This window comes from Hakea prostrata, chromosome 9 (genome assembly GCF_041222555.1).
Source record: "Hakea prostrata isolate BN-2017 chromosome 9, UWA_Hpros_2, whole genome shotgun sequence".
In the NCBI taxonomy this organism is placed as follows: domain Eukaryota; kingdom Viridiplantae; phylum Streptophyta; class Magnoliopsida; order Proteales; family Proteaceae; genus Hakea; species Hakea prostrata.
In genome coordinates, this window is record NC_142608.1 from 26,618,162 (window position 1) to 26,645,481 (window position 27,320).

Genomic DNA, 27,320 nt, shown 5'->3' on the forward strand with positions numbered 1-27,320 from the left:
TTTCAGTGTGGATTTTTAATATCTTAGGTTTCGGTAGAAAAAGTACCTGACAGAAAACTAGAATGGTGGTGCATGTTTTTAGTGTTATTTGGATGTTGTCGTATTTCGGTATAGAACCTTTCAACATGACTTTGATCTTCTCAATTTGAATGATTTGAATAAGCATTTAAATTAGAATCCGCTTGACTCTTGAAGCCCTAAATAGATTGAGTTGCAACCAATTTTGTACAGCAACAATTGAAAATTTGGAAGATTAAATAAATTAAAATGTTGTCCAACAAAATAGTTTCAGCATTCAAGGGAGCATAGTTTATAATAGCGCAACGATGTTTACTAATGGCTTAGAGCATGTTTAAAAACCCCATAGGTGATGTGACCTTGTTCTCTCTCCCCGTGTCATTGAGAGAGGATCAGTAAGTTTAATAGCCATTATCAACTTCACTACAACAGGAAAATATAGTTGTTGGTTCTAAAGTTTTCAACCAAGTATCTGTTGCTTTTAACCGATGTGGCACCTTAGAACTAGTAGATTACTTGGTAAGATTTACTAACCCATCAAATAGGGATCCATGGGATGAGTCCTTTGAGATAATTCATATTAGAGATAATTACTATTGCCCCCCTCACTTCTAAAGGTGTTAAGTGGCTGTTAACATCAAATATAAAATGTCTATTTTGCCTTTAAAATTAAGAAGTAAAAAATATAGCATTATTCTCATTTATAGAAATTATATTGTATGTCAATTATATCCTTAAAATCTTATATTTTAGAATTAATTTTGGATTTGATGGGCCCACATACTTATGATTGTTGAAACTTTAACATTCCACTTAAATTTTTCATAATCACCATGATAGAAGTTTAACAAACAAATTAGCATATAAGATCTAATTGATAGAAAATTTGGTAATATACATAATGATCAGCATATATTAGGTGATTTTTAATTTTCAGCTTTGAATTAAATTTGATATTTCTTAATATGTTAGTTTCTATTTAATTACATCTTTCCTTTATTTGGTAATTTATTTTTAGAGGAAAAAAAAATCACATCTTTCCTTTATTTGGTGATTTCTTTTTAAAAAAGAAATGTGAAATTAAAGTTAATTTTTTCCTATTAAGTGTAGTATTATAACTTGAAAAAAGAGAAAATAAGTAAAAAGATAATTGCAGGGTTATTTTTGAGATTTTGAAAAATATATAGATGCCACAGAGATCAGTAAACGACGGAGCTTAACGGTAGGGGGGCATTAGTAATTGTTGATAAAGTTAAAGGTTGGAATAGTAATTTTAAAAAGTACAGGGGATAAAATAGTAATAAAATCAAAGTACAAGGGGGCAACAGTAATTATCCCTTCATATTATTTCCATAGCGTCTCAATGATGTCTAATATAGGGGAGGGGGAACATCCAATTATCCAAATGAGCAATAGAAGTAGATTCATTCGGATCCCTTTCATTAGTTAATTCAAAATATGAAACATGCATTAATTTTATCCAACAGGAATATGCATAATCAGCGAGAGCCTTAGTGTTCCTGCTTCTCAAGATAGTGGTTCTTCCTATTGGGTTTGACGACCCCACTGGCGTCCTAATGCATAACTGGAAAAACAAATGGATTGAAATAGAATACTTTTCATGGAAGATGAAGACCTAATGAGCTTCAAGTGTTGCTCCTTCAGTTAATGGTACCAAGTCATACTAGGCTTCTTAAAGTTCCATGTATACAATTCCACCTTCTCAAACCAAAAACCTTAGGTTCACCACAAGAGGTGTTTCTAAGAAAATCACTGGAGAGAGGGGGGAAGCCACAAATCATAGGGTCGGGGTAAATTGCTTGGACAGTGAGTGAGCTTCTTCCTGACAGTATATCGCTGTTGACAAGACCTTACTAACAGAATTGTAGTCAACTTCCAAATACAGTGATTGTGTTTATTGTCAGCCTGGATGCAGAGCTTGAGAATATGGAAAATGCTCTGGAAGTTAGTTTTATGAAGAGTCTGAATGGGGTATCAGCTACAGATCCTTACTGCCTTCTTGCAAATGTGAAGATGAAACTTTGTGGCAACCGTTTCTCTCCTTTTCTGTTTATAAATATGTCTGGTTTGCTAGACCATAATGTCACTTTCTAGGCACCTCTCACTGCCGTTTTTTTATCAAGCTATTATAACCTTTAATGGTACTGTCACTGTATTAGCACCGAAAGCCAGAGGATCTTAAGAAGCTTGCAGTAGGCATTGATCAAAGGCTTCCACTGAGTGGAAGTTTGGACTCACGGTTTGGAGCTTGTGATTTGAACTTAAATAAATCTCAAGAGGGTTGGCATAGGATCAATCTCTTTTTGTTGAAACTAACGTTTTATCTAATGCATTGGATGTTTCCTGCAAACATCAAGGTGTTAATTGTAGATCTGTAGAAAGTTGGCTTGGAAATAAATCATGTGAGATAATTTATCCATATTAGCTCAGCTGTTGTATTGAATAGGATAATAAAATTAAGACAAATTTCCTATCACATAGATCTTAGAGAATCCTGGAATTCAGAAATGTCAAATACTGTCGATGCCATTAAAGTGGATGTGAATATAAACTCCCAGCTTCAATTGGGAGGAGGGAAAATGAACAACTTTCCAAGGGACAAAAAACCAACACTTGGAAGAGGAAGAAATTTTGAGACCAAATCAATAATAACATGTAAATATGTCACATAATTTGTGTTAATAATTGAAGCAAGAGCTGAAATGTAATAAAAATCAAATTCACTGCTATAAGCTAGCAGTGCTAAGTGTAGAAGACTCTTGTTGCTTTAAGGTGTCAGTAACATGAGCTACCACTCCAGCACCAGCATTATGAAGCCATTCATTTTTCACCTGAATCGACAATCACAATTTGATCAATAATTCAAGAAAACATCTGAGACAAAGAGCAGAACACAAATACCAAACAGAGTGGAGCAATACATGAATGTTGTTGTGGGCAAAGAAGGGCAAAAATGCTGAATGAAAGCTGACATCAACTTTCTTCCACCCTACTCTCTGTAGTCCATGGATCATTTCCTCTGTCAAAATATATCATCCTCAATACCACTGAAATAGGATCCAAAGATACAGAAATTTTCAATATAAAATTTCTACTAAGACAAGCGCTTACCTTCAATGATATCAAAGTATTCTTCTGTGCTTTGACTGTTCAGTCCACTTTGTGCTGCATCTTTGGCTTTCGCCGCTTCCCGTGGAAATTGGGCACCATCATATGATACAGGTGGACAGTATTCCACATCTACAACATGCTTGTAACCATCCAGTGAACGTTGAGGGGGCTGCCTTGTGGGGAAAGAAATGAAGTGGAGAGGGAAAATTAGACGTTTGTATGCTAGAGAGGAAGAAAAAAAAAAAAAATTTGTATTTAATTATTTTGGTTGGAACGTCATTCTTCCTAGCTCAAAGTTTGAAGAAGCATTACAACTCTTAGTACTCCAAAACTATCAGCAAAACATAACAGTTTCTGAAATTCTTGTATTCTTATATGTTCATGATAAAAAATTCTACAAGTCGAGGAAGACACTAATTCATTTTCAAAACAAGAACCAGAGAACTGGTCCTCGTTCTCAAGAGGGTAATATGCTACCTGATGCATCCAATCTAATAGGGAAAACCAATAAGCAATCAATCTTCTAACTCCATCATTAAGATGCTTTAATTTTGCTGGATATGCCCTCATTAACAAAAGTCATGCTTGACATATCTTACAACAGTTCCCAAGTGAGACACATCTGAGGGTAGAATAAGAGTTAGCAAAGTTCACATATGAAGCTCAAATTAAGAGATTCCCCAAAAAATTTCCCCACCCACACCACTGAAGAGATATCAAAGAGAGGAGAGTTATTTCACCCGCCGCATATGGTCAATGCATATGATTTCATCACTTCTGAAATTCCAAATCAAGCAATTCAAAAGCAAATCTATAATCACCTTAACAAGCTCTGCCTCCCTTCTGATAGAGGATGTGCGCCAACCAACCATATCTGAAGATATTTAAAGGAACAAATTTACAAATGATTGGAAGAAAGAACAACTCTACATTTGAACCAGGAGCTTTTTTCCCTCCTCTTTTTTGGTGTCTTGAAAGTAAACATTCAGTATTAACTCCCAAATATTATGTTGTAAATTAATTACAAACACATTCTGCAAAGGATACGGTCATAAGAGACATTGGCATAAACAATACGACATCTGAATGCAGCAAGAGAAGATCTGAAAAGCAACAAAAACAAATAATGAGCTCTTCAAATGTGAAACAAAACACACAGATGTTAAAGCATCAATTAGGAGACAAATTGGTTTTTTGAGGTACAAAGTGGTCGTACAGTTTTTATTTAGCCAAAAAATGTCCTCTTTTGTTAGTAAAGTGTTGTTCGAGTCCTAAGCAACACCTTGGTACACCCTAAACCAAAGGAGAACATTTTTTTCCAGTGGAAACTAATTTCTTAATTTATACATTCTTTTAATTATTTTCTTTTATTTCTATGTGTATTTCTATTTACTCACTTTTTATTGGTAAACTCATATGAACTTTGTACACTATGGAATAAGGGAACAAACCTATTATTCATTAAACACTTCAAAAATAATTGAATAAATTTGAGTTAAATGGATTGAATCAATAAAAAAAAAACAAGATTTGTTTTAAGTCTTTAACAGCATTTTCCTCTATATTTAACTCTGTTTTATATGTCATCATGTTGTCAATTGTAAATCAGTAATTCAAGTCTTTAAGAGCCCCTTTTCCTTTTATGTTTATAATTCTGTTTTATATGCCGTCATGTTGTGGATTGTAAATCAATGATTCAAGTCTTCAACATCCCATTTCTTCTTTATGTTTATATCTTATATGCCATCATGTTGTGAATTGTAAATCTGTGAATTAAGTCTTTAACAGCTTAGATTCATAATCTGTTTTATATATCTTTATATTGGATAATTACTAATGAATAAAATTCACTTGTACACCTTAAGCACCAATCAGGTGATCCTTAAGTGCTTAAGCAGGAGCTTGAATGCCTTGGACACCTAGCACCTTGACAACTATTCCAACAAGTATAAAATCAACTGGAATGCCTGGACTTACATAAACTTCCCATCCTCGCAGTCAGATGCCATTCTTAGAAGAAGAGGTTGTCTGCTGGGAACACCATCTGTAAGGAACAGCTGACAACCAGTTTGACCAACAAAAAAGTTGGCCAAGGACGGAGCAAGTTTCTCCAAGATGGGTACTCCCAAGAGAAATGGAAGCTGGAATATAAAGTATAAGTGTTAGAGCCCTGATGTATAGGCATTTCATGATGATTACAGTCATGAAATGCATATAGAGGTAATGTTCAACCATGACATTTCATTAACTACTGACTTGTGTGCCTTCAGTTCTACCTGAATAATCTCTCTGAAATGCAAGAAGCAAGAACAAATGCAAGGATATCAGTGGTAATAAGTTGCAGGACTTTGGCAAGCATGTAATACACAATCCTAAGTACAAAATATTGTCTATTTTAAAGAAAGAAAAAAAAACACAAACTCAAATTATATGCGAACATGCAATAGATCTAACCAAGTTTAACAAGATAAATGATTCCAAAAAACATAAAACATGCAAGAAATCCATAGCTTCTCTTTGGAAGGACTTTGTCCTAAGTATACTCATTCCTGTAGTACATTAATTCATTGACACAGAATACAATGTCACTGTGTTATACTGAATTTTGTGACAACTGCTCCTCCTTCCATCTCCCATGGTGAGAGATCTCGCTCTTGAGCGAGATCTCGTCACTCTAAAATAGCGAGATCTTGACCAAGATGGCGAGATCTCGGTCGAGATCTACCAAAATTCTGGCGAAATCTCAGTGGCCCATCTCGATGGGTTTTAGGTCCCCGGTTGGGCTGAAACTTGGTATTTAACCTATTTAAAGCTTTTTGAACACATTGGTGACCTTAGATTTGGGAGAAAATAACCCTAAGTATGTCTTCTAAGTCAACCCTATGCGTAAAACCAAAATGCTGTGAAACACAAGGTTAGACAACATGTAATGTAGAGATATCAAGTAATTCAAGTTATCAACTATCAAATATCAAGTATCAAATACATTAACATTACACATCAAACTATCAAATAACTTAAATGCCTTCAAAATTTTACAACCATAAGAAGTTTTAGACTTTTAGTAAGTTATAAATCATAATCCATAAGTTCACAATCACAAGAGTACAAGAGTAACAAGATTACAATTTACAACTTACAAAGTTACAACTTACAAGACTACAAGATAGCAAGAGTATCACTCAACATTCTGCATCAATTGATTCTGAACGGTGGCCACATATGACTCCCAAGTCAACTCATCACTTTAGTATGTCACATATCGGTTTATATGGAACCGATATGTCTCCACGTCAGAATACTAAAGGAATAGCACTCTGGGATAACCGTCAATCATGGGTGGGTGAAAGAGCCATTGCTATTGTTGTTGTTTATGTTGCTATTGAATATATGGGTACGGGTTAACAACCCACCTTCACTCCCATATGTGTACTCTCCAAGTGCAGGGTCTTAAGGAATAGCATGATCCTATAAGAATACCTAGTGTAATCTGACCCAGTTCTGGGATCCCCGTATAGGTACCCCGATGACTGTCAACTATCCAAACTTTGTTGTTATGAACCATTGTGACCATGATCTAGGTTCATGCTTCCCATGTTCAATTCAAGATCCTACATGCTCGCATCATCATTTGTTTGCCCCTGGTTTGATCTGCTCTTCCTACTCCTAGTATAAGTTCGAGGGATAAGGGAATTGTGGCTCGCATATGTCAGATGACTCGGACCTGGTGGAGGTGACTCCCTTTGTTGACCCTGACTTCCACCGTAACACCATCAGGCCTAACTGCCTCCATGACTTAATGGATAACTTGGGCCACTTGGCTCTCTGGTATCATCGGCATCATTTGAACTCCCATGACTAGACGTCACCGCAGTTGTTTCAAGTCGACCAGGTAGCTCCACAAATGGTACACTTCGTCCTACTGATGCTACTACAATAGCTTAACCCTCATCAGAAGACACGTGGTCAACCACAACATCTGGGCCCATAGCAACAACAATGGTAGGATCCAGCTACCCTCCTAGCCCATCCAACACTGGGCCACCTCAATCCCTAACCCACTGATATATGACATCATCTTCCTCATCCTCTACGGGGGGACTCATGGAATATATCAGTCAACTCAATCGGTTCTTGATTTTCGTCATCTGTATCATCTTGTATGTGCCCTACTCTCAATCTCTTGTTGTAATGCACATACACTAAGTCCTCGAGCCTCTTACTCCCTAATCTGTTCCATACCTTACTATGGATGAGCGAGAAGGTGCTCTAGTTCCTCTCGTAACCAAAGGATGAGCAAATCTGTGAGAGTACTTTAATTGCTATGTCCCTGAGATTTGGCGAACTAGTTCTATATGGCACCCACTAGCCAACTGCATAACCAAATATAAGAATGCATTAGGCAAGTAAATCTTAATACTTATATAACTTATCAGTTATCACTTATCACTTATAGAGTTATAGACTTATAGTAATGGACTATTTACCAGGATTTTATTTTATTTTTTTTTTTTTTTGCCTAGTTGCAACTGCAGAAGGCTTTCCAAAACTCCTAGAGGCATCCCTAAACTCCCTGATCTATACACCAATTCTTCAATTATTGTATTTTTACTACTGTATATGCACTAATGCAAGAAGTTAAAGAAACAATTGAATAAGTTCTCACCTTTCCATTAATTGTCCCTTACATGACGGGATTTGACACATGCTTCTCCACCACGTCTTGCACCGCATTCATCAACCTTACATTAAGCCTCAGATTATTCTTGTAATGGTACTTTGGGTTGAGATAGTAAGCTTGTATTGTGGAAATAAAAAATTTGGTTAGTCATTTGGTTGTTTACTCGTTTATAATTATAAGTTATAACTTATAACAAATTAACAATGTAAATTAAAGTATACAACAAAAACTTAAAGATTTAAAAGTGACTCGTCAGCCAAGTGCAAAGGATGCATTAAGTGCGTCTCCCATCTATCATCGATGATCCTCTCGTAGGATTAGAAGGAGCCAGGGGCAGCAGCTCTAACCAACTCTTTCATTTGTTGGAGGGTAGTATATATGTGGGACATTGTAGGCTTCTTCTCCAAGTCCACCATCCTTAAAACAAACACAATAGACTCTAAAATGCCCATTGTCCTATTCAACTGCCTCCAAAAAGAATCATCACCAATGGTTTGTTGGACTACTACTACATCAGGATGGCTAGATCCACGCCAATTAAACAACTCCTCACTTGCAAACATGTGCCGTAGACCCACCACTTTCTTTTAGAAGCTTTTCAGAGCTATATAGTTGGTGGCAAATCTAGTCAATCCAGGTCTGACTAGATCACCCTTACAGTGGTTCCTCATCATCTTCAACACATAACCATGGTTATAAATAAAATTACTTACCCTTCTAGCCCTGTCAACCACAACACTGATTGATTTTCTTTTCCCCAAGTCCTTCAACATAGATCAATTGAGTGTGCTGCACATGGTGTCCAAAAGAGACGGATCCTGTTGTTCTTCTTCATCAACCTTTCACCAACTTTTTTGAAGTTAGCACCGTTATCTGTGACAATTTGGACAATATTGTTTGGCCCTACCTCAAGGACCACCTACCTAAGAAGCTTGTAAAGGTAGTCAGCATCTTTGATTTTATCTAAGGTATCCACTAACTTAAGGAAGGATGTCTTTCCATTACAGCTCAACATAAAATTAATGAACGACTGTCTAGTAGGACCAGTACATCCATCAGCCATCACGGTAACACCATATGTAGTCCATCTTTCCTTCAATAAACCAATCTATTCCTCCACCTCCTGCTTCACCTTTGGTAAATATTTATTCATTACTTCTCAAGGTGTTGGGACTTGAACCCTTACACCTGCCCTAGCAACTGCATTGATCATCCCCTGATAGTATGGTGTTTTGGCTACATTGGCTGCAACGTTGTTGTAGAGCATGAATTTGCTAATTGCCAACCTAGTTTCCTCCTCCCAACTGCCTTCTTTACCTCCAGCAAACATATATGGAATGCTTCTTTAATAGGTGTCTTGATGCTTGAAGAGGGAGGGGTCTTGGTCAAATGTGGCATCATAATGTCTAGTCTTCCTCCTCCTTTCGGTCCTCTCATTTCCATGAAAACTATATCTAAGTGGCATGGATGCCCTTGACCCCGAACCACCTGCTCCTCTTGTCTGTTCATATTGCCTCACATTCTCAAAATTTAAGGACTGTCTGCTAGCTTCCATTGCAGCCTTTATCTGTCTCCACTCGGCCTGTGACTCAATACCCATAACCCTCCTCTCCTCATCGTCGTCTGACTCCTCATCAACATCAACAAAAGGTCAAGCCAGCACTGTATCCTCAAATTTCCTTTGCTTTTGTGCCATTTCCTCCTTTCTTTGTCTCCCTCCCTTTAAAGTTGTTGCAATTGCTTTTTGCACTTCACAAGGAACCTTGAGACACTTGGAAACATCTTTGTAGCCACCAGCCAAATGTTGCTTTAATCTGGTTGAATCACCAGAATTCAAGGTCTTGAGGTAATACTTGCATCGGGATTTTTTCTTGTCGACAGTTAGTGGTTCCCCATGTTGCCAAGCAATGTCCTGAGTCCCATTGCCAATGCCAATGCCACTACTCCCACTAGTTTCCATTTAAGATACAAGTCTACAACACTGAAATACATACATGAATGTTCCCAAATAATCATTAGAATAATTTTTAGATAAATAAAAACATTTAAAAACAATTTATAAAACAACAAAACACACACTTTGTTCTAAGATAACATATATACAATGCTCAAACAAACATGTTTGTATTTTTAAAATAAACTACATAATATAAGCATCATTTAAAAAAAATAATAAGAATTTTTTTTTAATAAAAATAAATACAGCAAGCATGATAATCAAAATATGAATACACGGGATTGTAGCCCTCTCAACATAAGTGATAATCACATTCATATCATAAGTATTATTTTATAATTTTTTTATTTTAATTTTTTAGATAATATATTTTTTAAATACAAAAATTCAAAAAATAAATTAATAACAGAAAATTAAATTTGTTTTCATGAAAGTATAGATCAAAGCTAGTAAACCAACATATATTTATACTACACTCACACACCCATTGTAGAGCATTCTATTTGAAAGATTTCAAATTTGGGAGAAAATCTTACCTTTGTTGATGATCTAGTTGAAATAGACTTGAATGATAATAATCTGCTATTGCAAATTAGAAGTTGAATCCCTAATAAATTCCGGCAAAAAATCACTTTTTCTGCCAATTTGAAGGTTGCAGCAAGAGAGAGGCGATATATGCCTCTCTTGAGCTAGATAAGGGGTTTTAAAACCCCCTAAACTGGTGGTTGGACCACCTCTTGGCGAGATCTCGCAAGATGGCTAGATTTCGTGTCGACATCTCTCTCCTCTCGACTCTCATCTCGTGTCACTATCTCTCCCACCATGCCATCTCCTACCAACCCTTGCCCCCCCCCCCTCCGCAAAAAAAAAAAAGAATCCCACACGAGAAAAAGAAAAATCCTAGCCCAAACACAGATAAAGAGAAAGGTAAGGTCTTCAATATGAGTCTACAATCAGGTAGGGATCAGTAAGAAGCTAACATATGATATTGAGCCAACATAAAGTATCTGGGAGAAAACACTTCATTTGAAGGCAAAATCCAAATGCATGAATCATATTTAGAGATTGATACAACCTCAAGCTATTTATTTAGCCATATCTCATTCCTTCAAGTTCAAACCTCTGAAGCACGTCCCGAGCCCAAAGTACCACCATCTCTCTCACTCTCTCCGAGCTGAGGTGAGAGATGCAATGTTTTAGTGAGTTGGCTCCTTTTCTTTATAAGCTAAGACTGGTTTAATCTTTGTGCTGAATTTACCAACGCCAACTAAATTAGGTAGAGAGAAGCAAGTTCTGAATTTGTTCATATTGGAGAATCGCTATTTGATGGTAATTGTGCTGATATGCCATGTCACATGACAATTGGCAACAGACTCCTGACCACTATAATACCTCTTAAAAGCAAGGTTTAAAGTATCTGTATCAGGTATCGTATTGATCAGCTGATATTAAGAGACTTGGTATTGAGTGTATTGTATTGTATTGTACCATAATGTACCAAAGATACATATCATTCTGTATAGAATTCCAAGATACACAGAAATGGTCAATAGCAACAACTAATATATAGTCACTCTACCATGCATAAACACCAAAAGAAATAGTATATAAGAATGAATGTCATTGATCAGATGTAGATGTGGTGCACACTTTTTCCCACAAGTACTGGAGTTGATTTTGGGAAGACAAAAGGGGGGACATAGCTTGACAAATGAATTTTTCTTTTATTTTTTTCTTCTCTTTATTTTTTGTGTGGGGGAAAAAGGGGAGGGGAAGAAGCGTGGGGTTGAACTCAATATCTTGCAAAAGTTCAACATCGATGCATCTACATGCTTAGTGTCACCTAAATGCACGAAGTAATAGCAAAAACCTGGACTAAAACAAGATTTCAAGGAAAAAAAAGGTTTTTAATCTTCTTCCCAAAAGCCACTTAGAAGATTAGGTGACTTGAATGATACAAATGATGAAGCTTCACCACTATTTCAACCATTTTTAAATTTAACATCAAAGTCCTAACAAGATTTGTGGAAAAGACTAGCTAGAAGCGGACATTTGATGCTTTTCCTAGGGTGAGCAGTCTGCTTTTTGTTCCTACAAAGGCTAGTTGCTTCATTTTCCATGGAAAAGAAGGGCTCAATATGCTTAAATGTATTGAGCATATTGAGGTACATTGGCACATAATGTATTGAGTTGTATTGGCCAACACATCTCAATACGTAACAAGTGTATTGTTTCGGAAAGTATTAGCGTTACATACCAACTGAATCGAATTTTGTATTAGCAATATTAAAGCATAAAAAAAATGCTTGTAATTGTTTGTTTGACTATTGTATATCGTACCATATTGGATGTCGGTATTGTATTGGTATTATACAATAGAGACTGATACTTTACTGCCCCCACTTACAAAGCCATGGAGCTGCGAAACTAAAACAATGAACATTTCTTGAAATGCGAGAGAAACCTACAAGAAGTCAGGGCTATTCCCAAGTCCCAACCAGCACTAATATGATCAGTCTTTTACACTTCATGGTTTTGTCCATCTCATATCCTCATCTCCAATTCACTTAGCTTATCTATATAGCACTTCTTAGCTGCCCAACACTGTGTACCATACACAGTAGCTGGACTTACAACTGTCGTGTAAAATTTTCCTATAAGCTTTAAAAGAATCTATCTATCACAAAACACTCCGAGTGGACCTCCATACTTCATCCGTCCTAATTTAAATATCTATGAAACATCATTTCTATATCACCTTTTTTTTTTTTTATAATAAATTGATCATTGATGTTAGACATACTTAAAAGAATCAATGTTAAGATATGCATGATTGACCACTTCAGTAGTAACCACATTATGTGGGGTCCACCATAGATTGGATTAGATTTTACTTTATTTCCTTACCTATTTATTAGATTAGGATATTATTTTCTAATTTTGCACTTTCTATTTTTATGTAGCTTAGTTAGCAAACAATACTTAGTGAAATTTGTTTCCTTTCCTTCTCGTTACTTGGGTATCAAGTCTATTTTGGGATGGAAATATTTGAAGATCTTGTAACCAGATTTAGGGATATATTGAAGATCTCTCTAATTTGGAATATTTTCAATAATAAATAAACTGTTGAGGGGGAGAGCTGCATATTGCACAATTCTCCATTCCCTCCATCTCTTCTTCTCCTCTAACACTTCCTCTCTCTTACTTTAGCTCTCTATTATTATATGTTTTAATTTAATTCTATTACATTATATCAGAGCGATATCAGCAGATCCTATTTTGAAATTATAAACAATGCCGGTTTGAGAGTTGTTTCAAGGTTTTCTTGTTGGTGGGGAAACCCTAGCTCATATAGAAGAACTAGGGTTTTGATTTAGATTGATGAATTTAAGTGATGAATCGCAACTGATGAATTCTGATCTGCAATGCCGAAGACCCCTGCACAGTTGTTTTTCCTGGTAACCTTATGTGAATTTTCTGCAATCACTAATACACTATCGTTGAGGTATTCTAGAGTTTCTGATTATTTTGTGAGTACCATTTCTGCCATTGCCTAGATTGCTGCTGCCACTGCTTCATTGAGTCTATATGGTCTAAAAAAAATTCTGCTGGTGTCGTATCAGATTCTGCTGCAAGATAATACTACTGACCTGTTTTATTGAATTTTTCTGCTCTGAAAAATTCTGTTGATGCAGTATTCCTTCCTATTGCTTCAAATTCTAGTCTCTAGTACTACAAATGTTTGGAAAAAATTCTTAATGGTACAGTTACTTTGTCTACAAGAATCAACTTCAATTGTGTGATTCTTCTGGTAAATAGGGTTGCTTTGTGATTGTCATTACTTAGAGCTGATTCTGAACAATAAGCGCTACTACTGTGTAGGTTACTTGCTGTCCTATATCAACAAAATAAGACCTTCTCTTACTGCTACTACAACATTGTTGTTGCTGGTTCAATAAGTTTCTCTGATTTAATTTGCCGTTCTTTGGATCTTCGGGATATGCTACTGGCTATTGACTCTCTGTCTGATGCATTTGCTAACTTAAAATTGGTTGGTGGTCCCTTACTGCTACATGTTTTACTGTTGTTATGTTATCAGTACTACTTTTTCTATTGCCCAGTTTGAGTTGATGCTGGAGGTTCAAACTTTTCTACTATAATAACTGGGAGGCTCTTGGATTTGGTTTCAAGTAACATGGTTCCTTCAAGTACCCAACCAATTCCTTGGTAGACTTTGGGATGTTGGTAATTGGTTGTTATTATTTCTTCATGTGTAATGAATGCTACACATGAGGGAGAGATTGAAAGACTTAACCTATCTACTCAAGGCTTTTATTTGAATATGGCATTCTACAGCAACAATATCTACCCATACTATCATTTTACCTACTACTTGGTCCGTAGTAACCTATAATGCCTTTTACCTACCTAATTGGTTCATAGTAACTCATACTACCTTTTATCTACCTACTTGCTCCACAGTAACCCATACTGCCTTTTATCTACCTACTTGGTCCATAGTAACTATATTGTCCTTTTACCAACCTACTTGGTCCGCAGTAACCCATAATGCCTTTTATCTACCTACTTACTCCATAGTAACATATACTACCTTTTACCTACCTACTTAGTCTACAATAACTCATACTACTTTTTACCTACCTCCTTGGTCCACAGTAACCCATACTGCTTTTACCTACCTACTCAATGATGTAACCCAGAGTCTGGATTAGTTCTTCCAGGACCCTCTTCAATAAGAACCAGCACAAGTTTGGACTAATAATAAGGTTGTGTTTGTTCATGGGATGGTTTGGGTATACCGTGGGATACCTAAAACTTATTGGAAACCCTATGGAACGGCTTAAGTGGGTGAAAAGGGTAATAGATGAGGTTTCTTTGGTTGTGGGAATGCCTAAAGATCCTAGGGAATGGATTAGGGAAATTTTGGATTAATAAAGGTAGGGTGGGATATGCCCAAAGGGAATGGGAAGGGGGAGAAGTTTAGTCAAGTATTCAGAGATAAATGGAAGGAAAGAACTTGAGGATTTTAATAAAGGGTCCAAATTCAAATGGAATGGGGATGCAAAAAGGGTAAGGAAATTTAACTGAATCTCGAAGAATCTTGGATCTTTCCAAGATCCTCTTTCTTCTTTCTCTTCTTCTTTTTCATTTTTATTTCCTCCTTTTCTTTTTTCTTTCTTTTCTTCCTTGGATTTTTTTTTTCCTCTTCTTTTATTTCTTTTTTCTTTTTTTTCTTTTCTGTTTTTGTTGTCGCAAGAAGGGGGGAGAACAGAAACTGGGGAAAGGGGTGTCACAAGAAAAAGGAAAAAGGGGGAAGGGAATTTTGAGGCCGCAAGGGGAAAGGAGAAGAGGGGAAGGAGGGGTTGCTGTCGCAGGTGGGAATGGGGGACTGGGGAGGGGCTGTGGGGGTAGGGGATAGGGCTGCGATGGATCTTGGGGGGCTGGGAAGACTTGAGGATGGAGTATTTCTTGGTCATTCGCAGGTTCAGGAAGGGGAGGAGAGGGGCTGGGATTGCACTTACTTGGCAGGGGTTGCTGCTGTATGTACTGGAGTTGAAGGAGATAACCATCAAGGTAAGAGACAATGCTGGAATCTGTAGAAGACTTAATGGAGGCTGCCGCAAGGAAGGGAAAATGAAGAAGCTTGCTGAAATTTGCTGAACTTGCACAAAGAACACTCTCAGCTCAGGCCACAAGGGTTTCCTTCCCCACCGTCCAAGCCTCTAATTTATTCTATAATTCCAACCTGTTTCATTTAATACCGAGAGGGCTAGTTATAGCCTTACAAATTAAAACTGTTTCATTTAATACCGAGAGGGCTAGTTATAGCCTTACAAATTAAAACTTACTTAAGAATCAATTTGGACTCTAGTTAAGAAACTAATTAAGTAGACTTGGACTCTAACTAGGGAATCCATTCCCTTTACAACTCAATACCAATTAAAAGGAATCTCCTAATGCTATTGTAAAATTAAATAGGTAACTATCCGTAAGGAATCTTTTTAAATCAGATTCCAACTTGGACTCTTGACTAGACTAGGACTCTATCACAACTCACCAAATAATAATCTAAATAAAACAATAACGATAGATCCATGACCTTTGGATTGAGGGGATTCTAACCAGAGCCCTATTCAACCCTAAAAGGTAAAGGATATTGAGCCCTGGGGTGTTCGGACAGCTTTAAGATGGGCCTTTTGTGTCTGGTTTTTGGGATCTAAATCCAGGGGGCCCGACCCTAGTTACATCACTTGGTCTATAGTAACCAAGGTATTGCAATTTGGTGAAACTAGGTGAGATTTCGCCATCTCAGTACTAGACGAAACAAAATTTCCACAGAAATAAAAAAGTTTCAGATTCCGGTGAAATTTCGGTAATTTTTCTGAAATTTCGGTCAAATTTTAGAAATTACACTGAAATTTTGAAAATTCCAAAGGGTTGTACCATACAAGGCTTATGGCTATGGATATGGATATGGTGGAGCATAGGTGGCTTATTTGCTGATTGTAGTAGCATGCCTACATATGGGTATAAAGATGGATCAGGTGTGTACTCTATCTTTGGATATCCATTAGACCAGCACAACCAGTTATGCTAGTGACGAACTATATGGACAACTTCATCTATACCTCATGGCTTGCTTGTGTCAGGTATTCAGAGTACTTTTCAATGACCCAAGGGATGGATCAACTAGATATACTTGGGTAGTGAATTCGATTACTTGTATTAGCTGTTGCATTTTAATGAAATTCTTAGTATTGTTTTCCATAATATCCATATTTACATTGATTTTTTTTTAATTCATGTTCCAGGCTTTCGGTTCGCCCTGCATATAGCTGAGAATTTTCCAGGCTAATAACACTCCTAGTGTGTTTATTAGCCTTAAATTACGCTTAATGGCCACAACCAAGCCAGACTAACCCAAAAAAAAAACCCCAATGAAATTAAGGGTCAAAATTTAAAAGAAGATTCCGAAATTTGATGAAATTTCAGTATTTCAACCATCTCAGTGTGTACCGAGATTACCAAAACTAGTGAAATTTCACACCTTGACAATAACCAGTATTGCCTTTTACCTACTACTAGCCTTCTTGCAAGAGCTTATGTCTGGACACTGGAGCTACAATATTTATCTTTAGTGTGGAGATTCTTCTCTACTGCTAGCATTATGTGCCTTTGATGCCATTATACTTATGGACTCTGTTCATCTTCAATAACGCCAATTGTTCTCTTTATTGGATGAGTCGTTCAACATGAAGAATTAAATGTTGATTTTTTAAGTTGTTGTTGATCATCTCCTAGGTGAAGTTCGCTCGATGTTATCGATGTATGCTATTGCCACTTGTGTTCAAGATGATGGAGCCTTTAATATATTTTCTTGTAATTCCAAGCTGTAGCCTTTGAATATGTATATTCCAGCTTAAGGGGGAGTGTTAAGATATGCATGATTTACCACTTCAGTGGTAACAACATTATGTGGGGTCCCCCATATATTGAATTAGATAATATTTTATTTCCTTACCTCCTATTTATTAAATTATGATATCACTTTCTATTTTTTGCACCTTCTATTTTTATGTAGCTTGATTAGCAAGCAATAGGTACGGAGAACCAATTTGGGTTTATGCCGGGAAGATCTACAACGGAGGCTATTTACTTAATTAGGAGACTTATGGAAAGGTAAAGAGAATGTAGGAAAGATCTTCATATGGTATTTATTGACCTAGAAAAAGCTTATGATAGAGTCCCTAGAGCATTAATTTGGCAAGTACTAGAGAAAAGAAGTGTTGCAAGTAAATATATAGATATAGTTAAGGATATGTATGATGGTTCGGTGACTAGTGTTAACACAGTGGGGGGACAAAGTAATGAATTCCCGATAACATTTGAGCTACATCAAGGGTCAACTTTAAGCCCATATCTATTTGCACTGGTAATGGATGAATTAACCAAAGACATTCAAGATGAGGTCCCCTGGTGTATGCTTTTTGCGGATGATATTGTGTTGATTGATGAGACCCAAGTGGGGATTAATACCAAATTAAAATCATGGAGAGTGGCTTTGGAATCAAAAGGCTTTAAACTTAGTAGATCGAAGACAGAATATTTAGTTTGTAACTTTAGTCATGATCGGGCAGATGATGAGGTGGTGATACTTGACGATAAAGAGATTCCTCAGAGTGATTGTTTTAGGTACCTAGGTTCAATCATAAGTAAAAGAGGTGATTTAGAAGATGAGGTTTCCCAAAGAATTAAAATAGGGTGGATGAAGTGGAGAGGTGCGTCCGGGGTCTTATGTGATCGGCGTATTCCATTAAAGCTTAAAGGAAAATTTTATAGGACCGTTGTTCGACCAGCTATGATGTACGGTGCAGAGTGTTGGGTTGTTAAAAAGAATCATATAGATAAACTCAGTGTAGCAGAAATGAGGATGCTAAGATGGATGAGTGGCAAAACTAGGATAGATAAGATAAGAAACGATCATATTAGAGTTGCTCCCGTAAGTGATAAGCTTAGAGAAAGTCGTTTGAGGTGGCACGGCCACGTTCAACGGAGACCTATAAATGCTCCTGTATGGAGAAGTGATATAATCCATATTGAAGGAACTAGAAGAGCTAGGGTAGACCTAAGATAACCTTAGGAGAAGTGGTAAGAAAGGATATGTATAGCTTAGGCCTTGTATCTAGCATGGCCTCGAACAGAACTGATTGGAGGGCAAGAATCCATGTAGCCGACCCCATTTAGTTGGGACAAGGCTTATTGTTGTTGTTGTTGTTGTTGATTAGCAAGCAATACTTAAGCAGATTTGTTTCCTTCCCCTCTTGTTACTTGGGTATCAAATAAATTATCAAATAAATCTATTTTAGCATAGTAATATTTGAAGATCTAATAACCAGATTTAGGAATCTGTTGAAGATGTCTCTAATTTGGAAACTTTTCAATAATAAATACATTGTTAAAGGGGAGAGCTGCATCTTGCCAACTCTCTCTTCCCTCCTCCATCTCTTCTTCTCCACCACTTCTTCCCTCTTCCTTCAACTCTCTATTATTTATAGTTAATTAATTTAATTTAATTCTGTTACAATCATTGTGAAATCTCAATCTCATCAACTTTCACCTCCTCATTATCTGTCCTAGACTCCTTAAGGGCCTGTTTGGTTACGTGAATCCAGAGATTTGAAATCTCTGGATTCATGAATCTGAGAATTATACCCGTTTGGTTGTAAAAATCTCTAGATTCATGAAATCTAGAGATTCACCTTTTTACACTAAAAACGTGAATCTGTAGATTTATGGGTAAGGGGTGAAATCCAGAGATTTCAAAAAAGCTATACATTTGCACATTCACAAAAATCACGTCGATCAAATAGTATTTTAGGATGAATCCACAGATTTTATTCTACAACCAAACATCTAATTTTATAAATTATAACTCCATAGATTTGAAATCTATAGATTTGAAATCTCTAGATATTTGAAATCTCAAGACTCATGTAACCAAACAGGCCCTAAAGTCACATAACATATACTCCATCTTTATTCTTCTAATCTTAAAACTTTTTAATTCCAAAGTTGATCTCCATAAATCTAACTAGACATCAAGGTCGTGTCATCTGCCAAGAAAAAATGTCACCATATGGAGATCATCATGCTATCTAAATATGTCCAGAAGTCTTCTAAGTAGGTAGAAAGCATCTATTATATATCTTCTTGACATAAAACCATAGTGGTTCTTCGAATTAGTGATCTCTTTTCTAAAGTCTATTTTAATAACCCTAGCCCATAATTTCATAATATGACTCATTCTTTATGTCTACATAGCTGTTGCAAATTTGCATACTGCCTTCATTTATGTAGAATTGAACCAAAAAGTTTCTCTTCCATTCAGTTGGCATCTTCTCAATGCACATTACCTTATTAAACACCTTAGTTAACCAAGATAAGCCAGTGATCCCTAAGCTTTTGGCTAGTTCATCTTTCTAGGTTATGTTTTACCTAAGAAGCCATAATTTTTTGTATATACCTCTAACAAGTGATTCAATGTGTAGTGCCTTCTTCTAATTCATTATATCTTTGATTTGTTTCATTAAGTAAGCTGTAGAAATCATGATTTCATCTCTCCTTGATCTCCTCTTTGCTTACAATGATTCTTCCATTATCACTCTTTTAAGTTTTAATGCACATTTCACATGGACAGAGTCTCCACTCCCTTCACTCATTCTACTTATCTTATAGATGGCTCTTTCCCACTTTTTGGTGTTCATGTCGTTAAAAAGTTATCCATGTTTCCTCACTCTTGCATTCATCACGATCTTCTTAGCTCAATTTCTCTCAGATTTAAACCTTTTGAGACCTTTCACATCCTTAGTCCATTATCAACCCTTGAAAGTATCTCTTTGAACCTTGATGGCTCCTTGGAATCATCGCCCCACCACTAGGTCTCCTTAGGAGAATGATGCTTTCTTTCAATTCTCCTAGGACCTCATTCATCCCCTACTAGTCTCATTTTGCATAAAATTGGTATCTCCGTCCATGTTTTACTTTCCTTGTTTGACCAATTTGTTATGTATGCCTTGAATTCTTGTACCTGGTTTCAAAGGGACCTACTCCGACATACTTTGGTGGCAACCCAAGTGACCCATTTTCTGAGATATGTGATGGACGCAAAGGGCTTGAACCAACCCGACAGATCAACCTGTCTCCCTGGTTAGAGTATTATTTATATATCTCACATTCTATTGTAAAGCCCATGTGAGAGTTTGGGGATTTTCAGCTTATGGTTTTAGGAGAGAGTTTTTAACACCATGTTGGGTGTTTTGAGAGTCCCTAGAGTAACCCTCTTCCATACATAGTGAAAGTTCTTGAGCTTTACCATGGACATAGCCCATCATGTTGGTATGTGAACCACAGTAAATCTTTGTGTTGTCTTTGTTTGTTTCTCATTTTATTCTTATTTGTTGATGTTTGTTATAACAGTTCGTACTAAAGAGTTTCCTACCAATTTCACCCCTTACATTATGGGCAAGGATGCTCAGTTATCATATGAGCTTGCAGGATAAGACACATATCCATGAAACCAATCTATGTGGAATTGTTTGTGTCTCCCTCAGGATAACTTTACAGCTCTTACAAAAAATCTATCAGATATTCTAGTTAAGATGTGTTCTGTTTGGCTCTTCCGATGTCCACTTCTTTTAGGTGAATAGACACTCCACTCCCTTCAATGTAGGTGTTTAAAATGGACAGATCATAAACAATAAATATTACCCCTATATTCCTCTCATGAAATCCATAACCTCCATGTACAATTTCATATCCTCCAGAATTTATCCCTCCATGACCATTTAACAATAACCTTTGCTCCTTGACTAATATTTTGCACTAATCTCTCCCAAGTGTTCCCAGAATTGCAACTTACTACTTTGTCCAATCATACCTGGGGAGTGTAAGCACTGAAAATTTGACTACCTCTTTTCTCTAACACAAGTTTGGAAAAATATAATCCTAGCTTCAAGTCTACTAACATTCACCACATCATTCTTAAGATATTTATCCACTACCACGTCCAGTACAGTTCAATTACTCTGCCCTCTCCTATACCACAATTTAAAGGCATCCAATTCCTTAGCTTTTTAACCCTTAGATCTAGTCTCTTGAATTATCCAACAATACTAATTCTTTTTCTCCTCATCACATCAATTAATTCTAGACTTTCTTATCCATTAGGGAACCAAGGTTCAAATGTGCTAATCTAATTCTGTACTTTTAGGTAGTTTCTTAACCTACACATAACCATGAAATGGAAGCCTTTGATAACATATCACTGAAGAGAGGCTCCATTCCAATGAGGCACAGTAACTGACATATAATCAAAACTATAGATAATAGGCACACTCAATAAAGGATATAACCAGAAGAGGATTGGCTAGATAAAATACAACACCAGCTGCCTACTAGATGCACCAAATATATAGCTATAGGAAAAACATAAAAAAAAAAAAATGAAGATATGTCTTAGAACCCAGAAATCAGTAACCATGGTTTGAGATCTCACAAGATATGTCGCTTTTTTAAGAAGGTGAGAAGAGATGAAGGGCGAGACATATAGCTCAATTGAGATCTATATCTCATCTTCTTAACAACAGTGAGATGAGATATAGAGCGAGATTCCCACATCTCACTTGAGATCTTGCCTATCTCTCCATATCTCACTAGAACTCTCAATTTTTGCCCCATTTTTTGTGGATTTCAGCTGGATTTTCACTGGCAATTACTCTTAACACATCTACAACACCAAAGGAAGACCAACCATTCTATGCTTGTCTTATGAACTTATGAGTTATGACTTGCATAGAACTTCCAATGGTTGTATAATTTTATTATTCTATTCTCGAGAGTCAAGATTGTGATACTCATATGGATGGAATTTTGATGACATTTAAGTTCTTTGATGTATTTTATATACTTACTTTTCATTTATAAGTCTTAAAGGTTTTACATTACATGTTGTATAACCTTGCATTCCTCAATCTTGCAATATTTTGATTTCACACCTAGGGTCCACTTAGAACTCATATTTAGGTTTGTTTTCTCACAAATCCAATGCCATCAGTATGTTCAGAAGGCCTAAATTAGCCTAACTACCAAGTTTGAGCCCAACCTGAACCCTAAAACCCACCAAGATGGGCCATCAAGTTGGCCCAAAAAAAGACCATAGCTTGACCAAGATCTCACCAGCTTGGTCAAGATCTCGGTTTTTGGAAGCGGCAAGTCTTGAATCATGTCTGTAACTAACCTGATTGTTAAGAAGAGAGAAGAATATTGTCGCAAGCAAGAAGAGGCCTGAGATTAGAGATTGATTTTTCTCCTAATCGCAGGCCCTTTTCTATTATCTTCTTAAATTAAAAAAGGAAATAAAGATTATTACAGATCTGGCCCTACACTAATACAGCAGACTAGCAACTCTAAATACTCCAAATAAACCCTACTAGTTACCTAAATCAAAAAGACCAAAATACCCATGCTACTGCTACTAGGATCTTTTACAGCCCCCCCCCCCCAAGCTGGAGCATACAAATCACCCATGCCTAGCTTGGTACAATTAGTGCGAAAGCTAGGGGTAAATAGCCCTTTGGTAAGCATATCTGCTAACTAATTAGAGGAGGACACAAAGGAAGTGACAATCAACTTCTTCATCACTGCATCTCAGATGAAGTGACAATCCACTCCTATATGCATGGTTCACTCATGGAACACATGATTACTTGCAATGTAAATAGCAGTTTGATTGGCAAAGAGCATCTTCATTGGAAAGTTAAATAAGAAACCCAACTCAAGAAGTAGTAACCTAAGTCACATGAGTTCAGCAGCAGTGTGGGCCATAGCTTTGTATTCGGCTTCAGCACTAGACCTTGCAATGGTACTCTGTTTTTTACTCCGCCATGCAACTAGGTTACCTCCAAGAAAAGTATAATATTCAATAGTAGAATGTCGATCACTGGCAGATCCTACCCAATCTACATCAGAAAAGGCTACTAAACCCATATGCCTGTTGGGGTGATAAATTAGCCCCTTGCCGGGAGAACCCTTAAGATATCGAAGCACTCGAGCAACAGCATTCCAATGAGCCTTCCTAGAAGATTGCATAAATTGACTCAGAACTCCAACAACAAAGGTGATATTAGGTCTCCTAACAATGAGATAAATTAGCTTCCCAACTAGGCTCCTGTAACTATGGACATCATCAAATAACTCCCCATCATTGACTCCAAACTTCCGGTGAGGATCAAATGGGATGTCCACTAGTTTTGAAGCAAGCATTCTAGTGTCAGTAAGAAGTTCTGATACATACTTATGTTGGGATAGGCTAATCCCTTTCTTGCTGTGAATCATCTCAATCCCAAGAAAGTAGTGAAGGTCCCCAAGGTCCTTGGTTTTAAAATGAGTTTGTAGTTGAGCCTTCACCTCTTTAATGCCAGCCTTGTCATTTCCAGAGATAATTATGTCATCTACACATACAACCATAACAACCACTTTGTCATCTTTATGGTGGACAAATATAAAGTGATTTGAAAAACATTGATGAAATCCATAGGTGGTGACCATACTACTAAACTTCTCAAACCATGCCTTCGGTGATTGTTTGAACCCATAGAAAGCTTAATGCAGTTTGCACCCCGGTTCCGATTCCCCCTAAGCAACGTCAACCAAGAGGTTGCTCCATGTACACTCTTCATAAAGATCACCATATAGGAAAGCATTTTTTATATCCAAATGTAGGAGTCGCTAATCAAAATTAACTGCCAGAGATACAATGAGACAAACAAAATTCAATCTAGCCACAAGAAAGAAAGTCTCAAAATAAACAACACTTTAAGTTTGAGTGCACCCTTTGGCAACCAAACAAGCTTTGAGCCACTCAATGGTGCCGTTAGAAATTAGAATGATACTTGACTGTAAACACCCTACAACACTTAACCACATCCTTATCAGGAGGCAAGTTGACTAAGGTCCACGTTTGTCAAGAAGTTAAAGCATCCATTTACCTACCCATAGCAACTTTCCAATAAGGGTTTTGGAGAGCCACAGAGTGGTGAGGAGCAATAGTAATAGTGGAAAGAGAAATAAGGTTATACATATTAGGGCGTAAATAAGATATGGAAACAAAGCGATCAACTGGGTAAACGACATTAGAACACAAGGTGCAAGAAAGTTTACATTTACGGAGAGCAACAGGTAAGTCATCCGATGACAAGACAACAAGAGCTTCATTCGAGGAGGACGGTGGAGCAAAGGATGGTGGAGGACCAGTTGTAGTTGGTGGACTAGTGATGCCCCTTGCTTGTTGCCAGTAATATACCTATAGGGGGGGCATAGGAACAAAAGACGGGATGGAGAGAGGGGGTTGGGAAAAGCGATTGTCTTAAGGGCCACTAGAGCGGACAAAATAAGATGTGTCCTCAAAGAAAGTCACATTGGCACTGACAAACTATCGGCAGGTGATAGGGTTATAGCACCAATAACCCTTCTGGGTAGGAGAGTATCCTAGAAACACACATTTGGTTGACGGGGGAAAGTTTGTCAGTGACCAAATGATTATTAACAAAATAGAAACACCCAAATACACTAGGTTGAACAGGAAATAGGGATAAAGTTGGAAACACAATTGAAAAAAGGGGATTCATTTTAGAGTACAGAGGGCATCCTATTAATTAGATGACAAGCAGTCAAAACCCCATCACACCAATATTGTTTAGGGACATGCATATGGAACATGAGGGCATGAGTGACCTAAAGAAGATGATGGTTTTTTAGCTCAGCAACGCTATTTTGTTATGGGATGTAGAAACAACTAGTTTGGTGAATGATCACATTATTCTCACAAAATAGAAATATCATGTTGAACATATTCCAAAGCATTGTCAAACCAAAATATCCTAATAGGTAAGGAGAATTAAGTTTTAATCTTATTGACAAGTTATAAAAAATAGGCAAAAAATTTGTTATATCCTTTAATAGTACAGCCATATCAATCGGGAATAATCATCAACAAAAGTAACAAAATATTGAAAACCGTGGCAATTAAAAAATACATCATGGGACCCCAAATTTCAAAATGTACTAAATCAAACAATCAACTACTATGGTTATCAAACCAAGTCGGGTAGGAAACACGGTGGTGTTTTCCTAAATCATATGCTTCACAATTCAGCGTAGACAATATTTAAAAGAAGGAAATAATAGTTGTAAATGGGAAAGGAATAGGTGTCCTAGTCTACAAAGCCACTAAAAAGCAAAGACTTCTCTAGTTGAAATAGCAGCAGTGGAACAAGCAGGAGCGGTGTAGTCTAGGTAGTACAAACCGTCCTTCTCATACCCTCCACCAATAGTCATCTTTGTTTAAAGGCCCTGAAAAATTAGGATGTAGGAGTAAAGGTCACAACACAGTTTAAGGACTTAGTTGACTAACAAATAGAAGATTAAATGGAAATTGGTCAACATGTAAAACAGATGATAAAGTAAAAGAAAATGTGAGTGATACATTACTAGTTTCTAAAATTCGAGTGGAAGGTCCGTTGGCTATAATGACAAATGAGGGATGGGTAGATGCAGAAAAGGAAGTAAATAATTATGACTTACTATTGATAAACACAATATTGGTAGAATGGCTTAGTGATCAATGATCTCAAACCCTTTATTTATAATTAAGTGGAAAGTACACTATTACATAAATACCCTTACTTGGGTAACAAGAAATAGAAATTTACATGAATACAAACTCTAATTGAACTCCTAATAGAATCCAACACTCCCCCTCAAGTTGAGGCATAGATATTAGTCATGCCCAACTTGCCTACAATAGGAAGGAAATCTCTTTTTTTCAAACCATTAGTGAAAACATCTACTACTTGGTCTCCAGACCTCACAAAATGCATGCAGATAAGCCCTTGCTCCGCTTTCCTTTGACAAAAAACCTGTCAATTTCAATGTGCTTAGTTTGATCATGTTGCACCGGATTATTAACAATACTAATAGCAGCCTTATTGTCACAATATAACATCATTGGGTTTGGAACTTGGACTCCAATATCTTGCAGCAAGTCTTTCAACCATAGTAGCTCACAAACTCCATGAACCATAGCTCTATATTCAGCTTCAGTACTGGATAAAGCTACCACATTCTGTTTCTTACTTCTCCAAGCAATTAAATTACCTCCAACAAAGGTATAGTAACTTATAATTGACTTCCTGTTTGGAGATCCAACCCAATCTACATCAGTGTATGCTTCTGCTTTTAAATTATCAGTGGGAGACAAAAGTATTCCTTTTCCAAGAGTTCCCTTCAAATACTGTAGTATTCTGGTAATAGCCTTCATATAAGCTAAATATGGATCATGCATGAATTGGCTCACTATCCCCACGGCATAAGCGATGTCTAGCCTGGTGTATGACAAGTAAATAAGCTTCCCTACCAGCCTTTGATATCTTCCTTTGTCCACTGGTTCTCCCTCTTTTTCTTTAAGTTTAGCTCCAGCTTCAATAGGGGTATCAACTACTTTACACCCCAACATTCCACTTCTGATAATAAATCTAGGACATACTTTCTTTGGGATAGAAATATACCCTTCTTTGATCGAGCCACCTCAATCCCTAAGAAATACTGTAACTTCCCTAGATTTTTAATCACAAACTCTCTGCCAAGAAAGTCCTTCAACCTTTACATTTCTTCACCATCATTCCCTCTGATCACAATATCGTCTACATAAACAATGAGAAGTGTGATGTTAGTACCTGACTTCTTGACAAATAGTGTATGATCAGCATTGCTTTGCTTGTACCCAATAAAAGTCATTGCCTTCAGGAGGCGTCCAAACCAGCATCTAGGAGACTGTTTTAACCCATAAATTGACCTCTTCAATAAACAAACTTTCCCTGCAGTATTGTCATCGGAGAAACCATGTGGGATTTCCATATAGACTTCTTCCGCTAACTCCCCATGTAAGAAGGCATT

The 27,320-nt window shown here is 36.9% G+C and overlaps 1 protein-coding gene across 4 annotated transcripts in view; it reads right to left on the bottom strand.

Moving 5' to 3' along the window:
• Positions 1–1,803: 1,803 nt before the first annotated feature.
• Positions 1,804–27,320, bottom strand: part of LOC149005069 (lipid droplet phospholipase 1-like) — a 63,623-nt gene continuing 38,106 nt past the window's right edge. For 2 of the 4 annotated variants that reach the window (XM_089168102.1, XM_089168103.1), the window contains exons 6-12: positions 5,407–5,439; positions 5,128–5,291; positions 4,198–4,253; positions 3,972–4,024; positions 3,151–3,319; positions 2,961–3,058; positions 1,804–2,870 (exon numbers count right to left, since the gene is read on the bottom strand). In XM_089168102.1, coding sequence (XP_089024228.1) covers positions 2,766–2,870; positions 2,961–3,058; positions 3,151–3,319; positions 3,972–4,024; positions 4,198–4,253; positions 5,128–5,291; positions 5,407–5,439 — 678 coding nt within the window. In that variant the 3' untranslated portion in view covers positions 1,804–2,765. The remainder of the gene's footprint in view (positions 2,871–2,960; positions 3,059–3,150; positions 3,320–3,971; positions 4,025–4,197; positions 4,254–5,127; positions 5,292–5,406; positions 5,440–27,320) is intronic. The other 2 variants (XM_089168100.1, XM_089168101.1) reach the window with 2 other exon arrangements.